The sequence below is a fragment of the Cyanistes caeruleus genome, chromosome 3 (assembly GCF_971803275.1).
Source record: "Cyanistes caeruleus chromosome 3, bCyaCae1.hap1.1, whole genome shotgun sequence".
Lineage (NCBI taxonomy): Eukaryota > Metazoa > Chordata > Aves > Passeriformes > Paridae > Cyanistes > Cyanistes caeruleus.
Window position 1 is genome coordinate 114,322,059 of NC_141703.1, and position 10,615 is coordinate 114,332,673.

The 10,615-nt window shown below is 58.8% G+C and overlaps 2 protein-coding genes and 1 long non-coding RNA gene across 4 annotated transcripts; 1 reads left to right on the plus strand and 2 right to left on the minus strand.

Annotated features, from left to right (window-relative positions):
• Positions 1 to 647: 647 nt before the first annotated feature.
• On the minus strand, positions 648 to 2,600 carry KCNE3 (potassium voltage-gated channel subfamily E regulatory subunit 3). Its single transcript, XM_086883694.1, has 2 exons — positions 2,428 to 2,600; positions 648 to 1,493 (listed from the first exon to the last, which is right to left on the minus strand). The coding sequence occupies exon 2, from the start codon at positions 1,479 to 1,481 to the stop codon at positions 1,179 to 1,181; it is 303 nt and encodes a 100-aa protein (XP_086739820.1). The 5' UTR covers positions 1,482 to 1,493; positions 2,428 to 2,600; the 3' UTR covers positions 648 to 1,178.
• Positions 2,601 to 3,374: 774 nt separating this feature from the next.
• Positions 3,375 to 6,203, minus strand: LIPT2 (lipoyl(octanoyl) transferase 2). Of its 2 annotated transcripts, none has more exons than XM_086883692.1 (2): positions 5,019 to 6,203; positions 3,375 to 4,064 (listed from the first exon to the last, which is right to left on the minus strand). In XM_086883692.1, exons 1-2 carry the CDS (start codon positions 6,154 to 6,156, stop codon positions 4,051 to 4,053), a joined length of 1,152 nt encoding a protein of 383 aa, XP_086739818.1. In that variant the 5' UTR covers positions 6,157 to 6,203; the 3' UTR covers positions 3,375 to 4,050. The 2 variants fall into 2 exon arrangements, with proteins under 2 accessions (XP_086739818.1, XP_086739817.1); XM_086883691.1 differs by having other exon boundaries at positions 3,375 to 4,022; positions 5,019 to 5,818.
• Positions 6,204 to 6,815: 612 nt separating this feature from the next.
• On the plus strand, positions 6,816 to 10,075 carry LOC111942485 (uncharacterized). The gene is made up of 2 exons (XR_002870567.2): positions 6,816 to 6,927; positions 7,015 to 10,075. It is a non-coding gene; the product is annotated as an uncharacterized LOC111942485 (long non-coding RNA).
• The last annotated feature ends 540 nt before the right edge of the window (positions 10,076 to 10,615 follow it).

The window sequence follows — 10,615 nt, forward strand, 5'->3', positions numbered from 1 at the left end:
TATTCATTATGCCATTATGAACAGGTCCAGGCGTGCAGCACGCTGGGTCACTGGCACTGCCCCACAGCCTGTTTTGAAGGACAGGGACGTTTACTGTCCTGGACACTGGCCACTCCACAGGCCAGGTCCAAACCCAGACAGCTTAATAGCAGAGCCAAAGCCAAGGAGCCCAGCAGAACCGAAGAACATCCCCTTCCCGTCCATAGCTGCGCCCTCACCCCATGGAAAACACATTTGGGACCTGCGGTACAAAAGGCCAAAGCTACAGCTGACAGCAGGAAGGAAGCAGGAAAGACTCCGGCATCACCATCCGGAGCCCAGAGAAACCTTGGGAGATGCTTGGAGCCACACGCCTCCGGCCAGGCTCGGGCCACACTCGCAGCGTGCCCACGGCTCCAGCAGCGCCACTCGGACAGCAACGGGGACAAAGCGTCCAGCCGGGAACGCGGGGCTCGCTCCATCCTGGGGAACCTCTCCCATCACAGGGGCCGTGATGCCACTGAAGGGCAGCCCTTGAATCCACCTTGGCAACACACAGGCAGCAGGTTCAGCCCTTTCAGTGTCCCCTGGGCTCTGGCACAGAGTGGTGCCCCGTGTATTGCCCCAAACACCAACTATGCTCGGAGCAGAAGCAAACACAAGTCCCCTGGAACCCATCACCTCCTTTAATTCCATACCAGAAAAGCAGGGCCCAGCCCAGCTCAAACATTACAGGGTTTCAGCACCAGAAAAAACCCATGAACCACTGTCACAGCTGCTGGGAGCCCAGGGAGGTCAACGCCGGCTGATCTGAGTAGGGAATGGAGAAATATTCTCCTCGAAGGCTCCTGTCAGCCCCTGCAGGCCACGGTGGGAAAGGAGCTGCCCCTGCCATCCTCATACCCACAGTGGAGCCGAGGTGGGTCTGCAGGACCAGGACCTGCTTGCAGGTCATGTTGTCCCAGCTCCTGCCAGCCAGGACATCCCAGCGCTGCTCACACCAGGACTGAGCTCCTCCATGGTGGGGTTCCCAGCAGCTTTGGGAGGTTCTCAGCAGCTTTGGGGGGTTCCCAGAAGCTTTGGGGGGTTCCCAGAAGCTTTGGGGCCAGCAGCACTGTCACATCCCACAGCGAGCGGGATGCGTGCAGCACGGTGACCCCGAGGCCAGCGGCTCCCCAGGGACAAGGCTTGGGCCAGGCTCAGATCATGGAGACCCTGTTCTTGATGTAGACGTGGTAGGGGTCGCTGCGCTTGTCCACCTTGCGGGAGCGGGTGTAGCCCAGGATGAGGCTGCCCACGGTGGCAGCGAAGAGCGTCATGACGAAGAGAATGTACATGTAGGCGTTGTCGTTGCGGCCGGCGTGGCCGCTGTGCGTGGTCGCCGCCGTGCCGGCCGGGGCCTGGCCGGGGCAGGGGATGGCCCCATGCAGCGTCTGGTTTAAGGCGTTAAGCACTGCCTGCAGGCTTTGGTGCCAAGGCTCTGTCCGGTTGTTCTCGCCCATGTCCTCCTCAGGCTGCAGGAAAGGACAGGGAGATTCTGAAGAGGCCAGCCTCACAGCAGAGGTGTTCCAGCAATGGCCCCAAACTGCTCCTCGAAGCACCTCCTCTGCCACAAAGCAAGGTGGCCAAACCCTCTGGGTTCCCAGCAGCCTTCTCCTAAATTTCAGTCCTTCCACAGCAGGGATAAAATTCCCAGGGATCTGGGGCAGCTGCCTGCTCCTCTCTCCTCCCCAGGGCTAGGGACAATGTGGGAACACAGCTGTCCAGAGGGACCAGGAAGGCTGGGTTCAAAGTCTGCTTTCCCCATGGATGTGTGGGGATGGTGGGCACCCCTGCAGGGTGCAGAGTTGGCACAGCCCCCCACAAATCACTGTGAACCTATCCTGGGGGGTTGCTGCCCCAAACCTCCCTGGGGATTTCCCTTCCCTTTGGGTGCCAGACCCCTCTGACCTGCCATCCCTCCTCTGGCAAGGTGCTCTTCTGCCAGCCCCCCCCGGACTCCCCTCACAACTTGCTGGGGGGCCTGGGCAGGCATGGCCAGGAAGGGGCACTGGGACACTGTCCCCCACGTGTGTCATCCTTTGGGACACACCAGTCCCCCCAGGTATCCACCCTGTCCCCCAGTAGCTCCTGAGCACCCCTTGCCTGCTGCACCCCTGGGCAGAGGCAGCTGATCCCCCTCCCAAACGGGTCACCCTTAACTCCAGCTGTAAGGAGGAGGAGGAGGAAGGGGCCGAGCAGCCATGAGCCCAGGGGATGAGGTCGGATCTGCCTGCCTTCCTGACTTAAGAGAAACAGGCTGAATTTGGGAGGTTTAGGGCAAGAGCTGGGTTAATCCCAGGAGGGGACCCACAGATGGGGTACGACCTGGGGGGACCCACCTTAAGGGGATGTAAGGGCAGGAAGAGGAGTGGGAGACAGGGTGTGGGAAGGGGAGCTCGCACTCACCTCGTGTGCCCTCCCTGCCTGCACTGCTGCCAGGCTGAGCCGGGACTGAGCATCGCTGCCGGCGGGGAGGGATGCTGGCTGGGCTGGGAGCACTGCCAGCCTCCTCCCCTTCCCGGGGCAGAGCCACCTGCCACAGTCACCCAGCCTGTCCCCAGCCCCGCGGGTCCTGCCACAGCCCCGAGCCCCAGCTGGATCCCGGGGGCTTTATGGGGCCGGGAGAATGGGCCCTGCCTTCCCCCGGCACACGCTGCCGGTCACGCTTTCCTGTCCCTCCTCGTCCGGCACCGCTGTCCCCAAGCCCTCACACTGGCACAGAGCCTGCCTGGGCATGTTCCTGCTGCTCACCATTCCCTCCTGGAGCTCAGTCTACTCCAGGAAATGGGATTTCCCCTCCTTCCAGCCCCCCCTGGGCACCCACAGGTGGCTCACAGGGAGCTGCCAGTGCTGTGCAGCAGCAGAGAAACCTCAAAGTTTGTGGGTAGGGAGAAGACCCAGAACAGCAGCGAGGGGCTGTGGGTGGGGGTCAGGGTGTGGGTACTTCAGCCTCAGGCTGGCTTCTCAGCCCTGACAAAACCTGACCATGAAATCAGCCTCTGATGCTGCAGCTGTGACAGCGATCTCAGAAGGGCTGACAGCAACACCCCCTCCAGCATCACAGAGCCAGTGGGAGCAGCTCTCCATCACCCAGCCAGGATGCTACCTGGTCCCACAGGATCCATGACAGCAGTGGCTTCTCTCCTTGTGAACCTCGACCCCCTCCCCTCCTCCTCCTGCCTCTCCACTGCATCCACAGTGTTCCAATGGCCTTTAACCAGCCTTTACACCCTCCCTGACACCAGGGAGAGGATCTTTGCCATGTGAGTATTTCAGTGGGCTCAGGGCGAGAAAAAGGTTGTCACTGATAAAATCTTGGGGTAAATAAATGAGAAAAGGATCAGCAGGCAAAGTTCCCAGCAACTCTCTTTATATATAAAATCTGACTCTTTTTACCCATCAGCAACAGAAGGATGCTCAACCCACACAAATTCATGTGAATTCATGAGCATTCACACAAATCTTTCATTTTTGTGGGGCAAAAAGCAGAAAAAGACCCACAAAAGCACCTGATTGGGTACTTCCCTAGCAAGTGATGTGGGGATGTGGTACCCATGGAGGTCTCAGACAAGGGAAGGAGGCTCACGGGGCCGGAGAGAATGGCCCCAGTGGAGGTTTGGATGTTGAAACAGCAGCCTGAAATGCTGTGCCACTGTCCACTCACAGTCTACAGGCAAAGGCACAAGAACTCGTCTCAACAGAGATGCCCAGGGCTGCCCTGACGCCCGTGGCTCTGCCAAAACAGCCAGCCAAGGCACCACAACAATCCTAATCCCCGGGCTCTTCCGAAGAGACCAAAGTGCAGTCAAACACCTCCTGGAAGGAGTCGAGGAAGGGCTCAAGGACGTGGTTGACGGCGACGTGCTGCCCCAGCTCGTGGCTCAGCGAGGTGACCCCCTTCCCCTCCAGCCCGCAGGGGACGATGTGGTCGAACCAGGTGAGGTCAGTGCAGCAGTTCAGCGCCAGCCCATGCGAGGTGATGTGGTTCCCACAGTGCACACCTGCAAGATCACCCACCCGTCAGCACCGTCACCGGGGGGGCCCTGGGGGGAGACACTGAATGACCACACTGCCCAGATCGCTATAAACATCCTCCCCTCACCACACTGTGCTCCTCAGTTCTGCCAGAGAAAACCCACAGACAGGCTCCCCAGATTTGGGGCAGGTGGAGTGCAGCATGTCCAGATCCTTCCAGCCCTGCCCTGCATCCCACAGCACCTCCCACCGCTGGAGTTTCCAATGGGGTTGGACATGGGGAAAGCTGCAGGACCCCAGATCCAGGCCGCAGGGTCCCAGGAAGAGGTACAGGGTGAGGAGGGGGAACAAGGGAAGCGGGCAAGGCTAGGGACCGGGCTGCAGGCAGGCACCCAGCCCTGGGTGCAAGAGCCGGATAGGTGCAAGGGTGAAAAGTGCTGGGGCCTGGGAGGGCTGCAGGGGCTCAAAATTGTGCTGCCCGCTCCTCCTGGAGGCAAATCCCACCCCTGTATGCTCCCTGGTGCACACCCACCCTCCCGGGTGCCTACAGCTCCGGGCTCCGGCACTGTGCCTTGCCATGATGCACATGGAATGGAAGGATGGGCTGGGTTGTGGAGGCTGGGAGGTGTTCAATGGGCAGGGACACCTCCCGCTATCCCAGGTTGCTCCAAGGCCCGTCCAACCTGGCCTCGAGCACTTCCAGGGATGGGAAGTGGAGGCCAGGGCCTCCCCACCCTCACAGGGAAGAATTTCTTCCTAATATCCCATCTAAACCTGCCCTCTGGCAGTGGGAAGCCGTTTCCCCTTATCCCAAGTTACTCTCCAGATCTGCTGGAGCCCCTGTAGGCCCTGGAAAGGGCTCTGAGGTCTCCCTGGAGCCTTCCCTTCCTCACGTGGAACCCCTCCAGGTCCCGCAGCCTGGCTCCGGACACACACACACACACACACACACGGAAACACTCACACGGAAACACTGACACGGACACACACACAGACACACTCCCGGCGCCGTCCCCGCTCACCGATGGCACAGAGTTTGCTGTCGCCCATCCAGACCCCGGTGAAGGGCGGCGGGAGGGCTCGGGCCGCGCCCAGCCCGAGGCGGCGGCAGAGCCGCAGCACCAGCGCCTCCAGCCCGGCCACGTAGGCTCGGAGCGGGAGGCGGCGGCGGCGCAGGTCGAGCACGGGGAAGGCGAGCAGCTGCCCGGGGCCGTGGAAGGTGATGTGGCCTCCGCGCCGAGCCGCCACCAGCGCCGCGCCCCGGGCCCTCAGCGCCGCGGCCGCCGCCGCTCCCGGCGCTCCCCGCAGCCCCCAGGTGTAGACGGGCTGCGCCGGCTCGCTCAGCACCACGCTCTCCACCGGCAGCGCCCCGGGGCCGCCCCGGGCCGAGCCCGGCCCCGGCAGCGCCGCCGGGCCCCGCGCCGCCCGAGCCGCCGCCACACAGCGCTCCTGCACCCTCAGCGCCTCCGCGTACGGCACCGCGCCCAGCCGCAGCACCCGCACCGCCGCCCGGGACATGGCCCCGCACCGCCGGGACACTGCAGGGACACGGCCGGGACACGGCCGGGACACCGCCGGGACACCGCCCGGACCCGCCGGGGCCGCCGGGACCGCCGGGCGGGGCGAGAGCACGGCAGCGAACCGGGAGAGCCGGGCGGCGGGACGGGAATGGGGACGGGGATTGGGATTGGGACGGGGATGGGGATGGGGAAGGGGATTGGGACGGGGCACAGAGGCAGCGGAGATGAGGACACGGAAAAGCAGCGGGGACGGGGACAGAAGGCGGGGACGGGGAAAGGAGGCGGGGGAAAGAGAGAGAGGCGGGGATGGAAACGGGAGGCGAGGATAGGGACACGCAGAGCGATGTGGGCGGGCAGCGGGGACAGGCTCCTGTGGGAATGGGGAGAGGTGCGTGGCGACGGCTAGAAGCGGGGAAGATAGAGACAGTGGTGGGACAACAGGGAAGAGGGGACAGAAATGGATGGGGGGCAGCGGTGGGGCACAGGGACAGGATGGAGGACAGGGATCTAGCGGCAGAGGATGGGGGACAGGGCACAGACCTGGTGAATGGGGACATGGAGGACAGGGACAGGACAGCAGGACAGAGGATGGTGGTTTTGGGTTGGAGAGTGGGGAGCAGGGCCTGAGGACATGGGACATGGCCCAAAAGAGGGTACCGGGGATGGGGCCTGCAGTGGGGGATTAAAGAGAGGGGACAGGAGATTGGGGACAGGGAGCTTGTGCCCAGGGACAGGGGTTAGAGAGAGGGGACAGGAGATTTGGGACAGGGAGCTTGTGCCCAGGGACAGGGGTTAGAGAGAGGGGACAGGGACACGGGGAGGAGGGCATGGGCGTGGAGGTGGCTGATAGGGCCAGGGCTGCAGGAGGGGCACAGGGGGGAGAGACAGGGCCCCTCTCACCATAGGGTGTGGGGCATGGGGCAGTAGACTGGGGGACATCACCTCATGTCAAGATGGGGGGAACAGGCAGGGGGTGAGGGCAGGGTGTGTGCACATGACATTGGCTAAAATTAAGATTCTGGGGTAAAATTATGACAGTTGTAGGTGCTCCTACCCTGGAAGTGATCCAGGCCAGGTTGGATAAGGCCTTGAGCAACCTGGTCTACTAGAAGATATCCCAGGCAGGCAGAGGAACTGGATGAACTTTAAGTTCCCTTCCAGCCCCTTAACATTGTATGATTCTGTGCTGGCACCTCAAGGTTGTGGACTGTAAATAAAGTTCTTGTATTGAGAGCTGCAGTTCATCACCCTGGGACTGTGAAAGAGAAAATGTTCCCAGCCCAGCTTTTTATTCCAAAGGTAGAAAATAGACAAATGTGGTTGAACCACTAATGAGTCAACCATGAAAACCTGAGCAAACTGTTCCCAGCCGCAGCCCTCCCAGCTTATCGACCAGGTTAAGCGTGTGAAAGTATGTCCTGATTTTATAGAGCAATCACTGAACTCTAGCTTTTATCAGAAGCACACCTCGCTGGTAATTTACCCTTTGTCGCCACAGGTAATTCGGCTGTCGGCTGACAAGGTCAACTTTTGTGATACTGGCAAGGAAGGAAGGTGCTTCCCTTTGTTAGGCCATTTTCTCAATGAAAAGGAGAAGGGGAGAAAAACCACCACAAACCTCACCAGGAATCCAGAAGCACCCAGCCCGAGGATCCTGCCTGGGGTGAGATCATCACCTCAACCAACTCCAGGAGAGCTGCTCTGCCTTGGCAGGAGTCACTCATATTTTTCACCAACAGCATGTGTGCAGCAAGTTATTTCCTTTCTTTTATGATTAAGCCCCCACTTGTTGCCTGGAGATCAAAGCCAAGGGTTCTTCCTTTCTGGCTGGCCTGCGCAGGACGAGGCGAGTTGTGTGTCACAGGGCTGGGACCCTGGTAAACAACACGACAGAGCAGCGTCACTGCCCCATTCACCCTCCACATCCTGCTTTTGAACCAGGGCGGAAATTTGTGTGCAAGGGGGCCACGGGTGGCTCACATTTTATCCTTCTGTTGGGGCTGGAGTGTTCCTAAAGCGAGGTGGGGGCTTTTTGTGTCCATGAAACAGTTGTATGCTGTCCTGTTGTACCTTCTCCTCTGGGTGCCTTAAACATTAGCAGAGCCCCTGCAATCCTCACCGATTTGTTGGAGTGCGGAACCTGTTTTTTTTTTTCTGGCAGGAGAGCCTCCCTCGGGGAACTTTAGGGATAATGCAAGTCGGGGCTTAACAGCGGGAGGAGGAGGGGAGGACAGAGGTGGTGGCTGTGAAACAGGTGCCTGGCAAGAGGGACTGTCATAGCTCGCAGAGAGCTACAGACAGGGGCAAAGGGCAACATCTTGGCTCCAGTGAAGGCCGGGACAAAATTCCTGTTGAGTTTGGCAGGGCTGGCATGACACAGAGAGGTGACAAAGCTGTGCTCACATCAGGGACAGAGCTGAGAGTGGAGTGCCCAGCTCGGGCCGCCTCTGGCACCCCCAGCACAGCAGCCCCCTCCCCACACTGCCACAGCCTTTCAGCAAAATCCCTTTTTTATTTTCCCCAAGGAGATTGTACTCGAGGGCCATTTGCATTTGCCAATGAGATGAATTATTTGGAACATGCAGGAGTTCAGTGTGTGGCCAGGAGCCACACAGGAGAAGCAGCCTGTCCCAAAGGAGCATCCCTGACCGTGTTTCTGGAATCATGGCTGCCCACAGGGCTGGGAGGAGTGCAGAGATCACCTGCCCTGTGCCCCTGACCCTGCTGGGGTTTAATTCTGCCTGGCCATCCCTGCTGGGATCCAGCTGGGTCTCTGAGGCCTCCTGGCTCGGTGCAGGAGGTGGTGCTGGGAAGCCTTAAGCTGTGCTTTGATTTTGGCTTGATCCAATGACACCAGGTTCCCACGTGATGATGCCTTGGAACCAACCTCCTCACACAGAACACCAGCATCACCCAAATCCCACAAGCACCAGCCACCTTATTAGGAATATTTGTTCCAGAATGTGCCTTCCCCCAGAAGAGCTGGGAGGGGATGGCTCGGGCTGAGATTCCCAGTGCATTTGGGCAGGATCTCAGTGGATGTGTCCCACAGGCAGAACTGCTCTGCCCCCACCCCAGCCTGCTCATTGACTCAGAGGAGCACATTCCCAAGGCTGTGCCAAAGGGGGAAAAAACAAGGAAGCACACGTGTCGGGCTGTGCCACGGGCTGTGCCCCACGGGTGCATTAAGGAAGTACTTAAGGAAGCTCCTTACTGGCCTGGGCAGATGGGTCAGAGCTGGTGTTTCTGTGCTGATTGCACTTCTCTAGGCAGTCGTCATTTTTGTCCCATCTTGGAGCCAACATGGCAGGCCCCATGCTCCTCTGAGCTTCCCGTGCCACCAGGAGCTGATGTTTCCACTTGCGAAGCTCAGGTGTGTTGTTTGTCCTTCATCAACGCTGCTGAAGAAGCTTTCACCTCCAGTTTGTCCCCAGCAGCTGGCCAGACCCCTTCCAGGGGTCACCCTGCCACCTGCACAGCCAGCATGACTTCAGACCAGCCATAATCGCCGCTGCTGAGTTACACACCCAGCACAGCACTGCTTTTAAGAAAGATGTCCCAGAAGAGCTCAGTTGCGGGATGGGGAATGGCAGCTCTTCAGGAACACCAGAGAAATGTCTGAGTGTGACCCCCCCTGCAGAGCTGCCCCAGCCCTGGGGCCAGCAGCACGAGGAGCTGGAGCTGCTGCAGAGAGTCCAGAGGAGGCCCCGGAGCTGCTCCAGGGCTGGAGCCCCTCTGCACTGGAGCCAGGCTGGGAGAGCTGGGGGTGCTCACCTGGAGAGGAGAAGGCTCCAGGGAGAGCTCAGAGCCCCTTGCAGAGCCTGAAGGGGCTCCAAGGGACCCAAATCACATGTAGAGCCCAGGCTCAAGTTTGTGATTACAAATCTCCAGGGCACTTCCACGCAGCCTGGCGGGGTGAGGTTGCTCAGATTGTTCCACAGCGCCGACACCGAGGAGCCAGCCCTGCTTGTCAGTGTGTCCTTCAGAAACCTGGCTCGTTTGAAGGAACTGTGCTTTGTTGACTCTGCCTTTCACACCTCAGAGGAGCTGAAACTCCAAAGTTGGCACAACAGAGGAAGAGAATGAAGCAAGCCCACATTAAGAGACTTCAAAATACTTCACCAAGGAGATCAGGAGCAGCCTGGTCTGGTGGAAGGTATCCCTGCCCATGGCAGGGGAGTGGAACAAGATGGTCTTTAAGACCCCTTCCAACCCAAACCCTTCTGCAATTCTAATAATAATGTCCAGTCTGAACCTCTCCTGTTTCAATTTATGCCCAGATAGCTCCCTGAGAGTATAAAGCAGGTGTGAGTGAGACCAAATCCAGATCCCATGGCATTTTAATACAGAGGGAAGAAATCCTCAGCTAGGGAATTCTTACCTCTTACACTCATTCCTACCCTGCAGAACCAGCACACACTATGCCCTGAGGGTGGGAAGTGTGATTTTACACTTACCAGGCACCTTAGCCCAGGTCGTGAAATCATCCAGAAAGCTCAAAGGCGGAAACTTAAGGAAGAAAAAAACAAAAGATGAAAAGAGACTTAAAACAACAAAAAGACAAGTAACATATTTAAGACCTGCACACTCCTTCCGTAAACCAGACAGAAATGTCAAGCCAGGAATGTCACAGCACAAGAATAACTACAGTGAAACGAAGAAAAAGAGACAACAAGAGTGTGAGAGGAGGTGCCTGGGACACAGGAGGAAGAGGATGTGGATCATTTTGTTTCCAGCAAAACAAACCCAGTGCCAGCTGAGTAATGAATGCCATTGTGAGCCCTAGAGAAACACTCCAGCACAGGGCCTCTGTGAGTTTATTTTAACACTTATTAAACATGTCTGATTTCCTTCCCTGACCTTTGCCAGGTAAAAAGCTGTTGTGTTCCAGTGAGGACCTGTATCTCACATCCCGTGAGAACTCGGGGTGAGTGATTTTGCCCAGGGCAAGGGATGCTCCTGATGAATGGGGGTGGCATCACCGCTGCACTCCCCAGCCAGAGGCTCTTCCTGGGGGCTCTGGGCCTGCTGGAGCAAGAGCACAGTTCCTCCTGGGATCATGTAACCCTGCTCAAGCAAACCCCAGGTATTTGCTGATA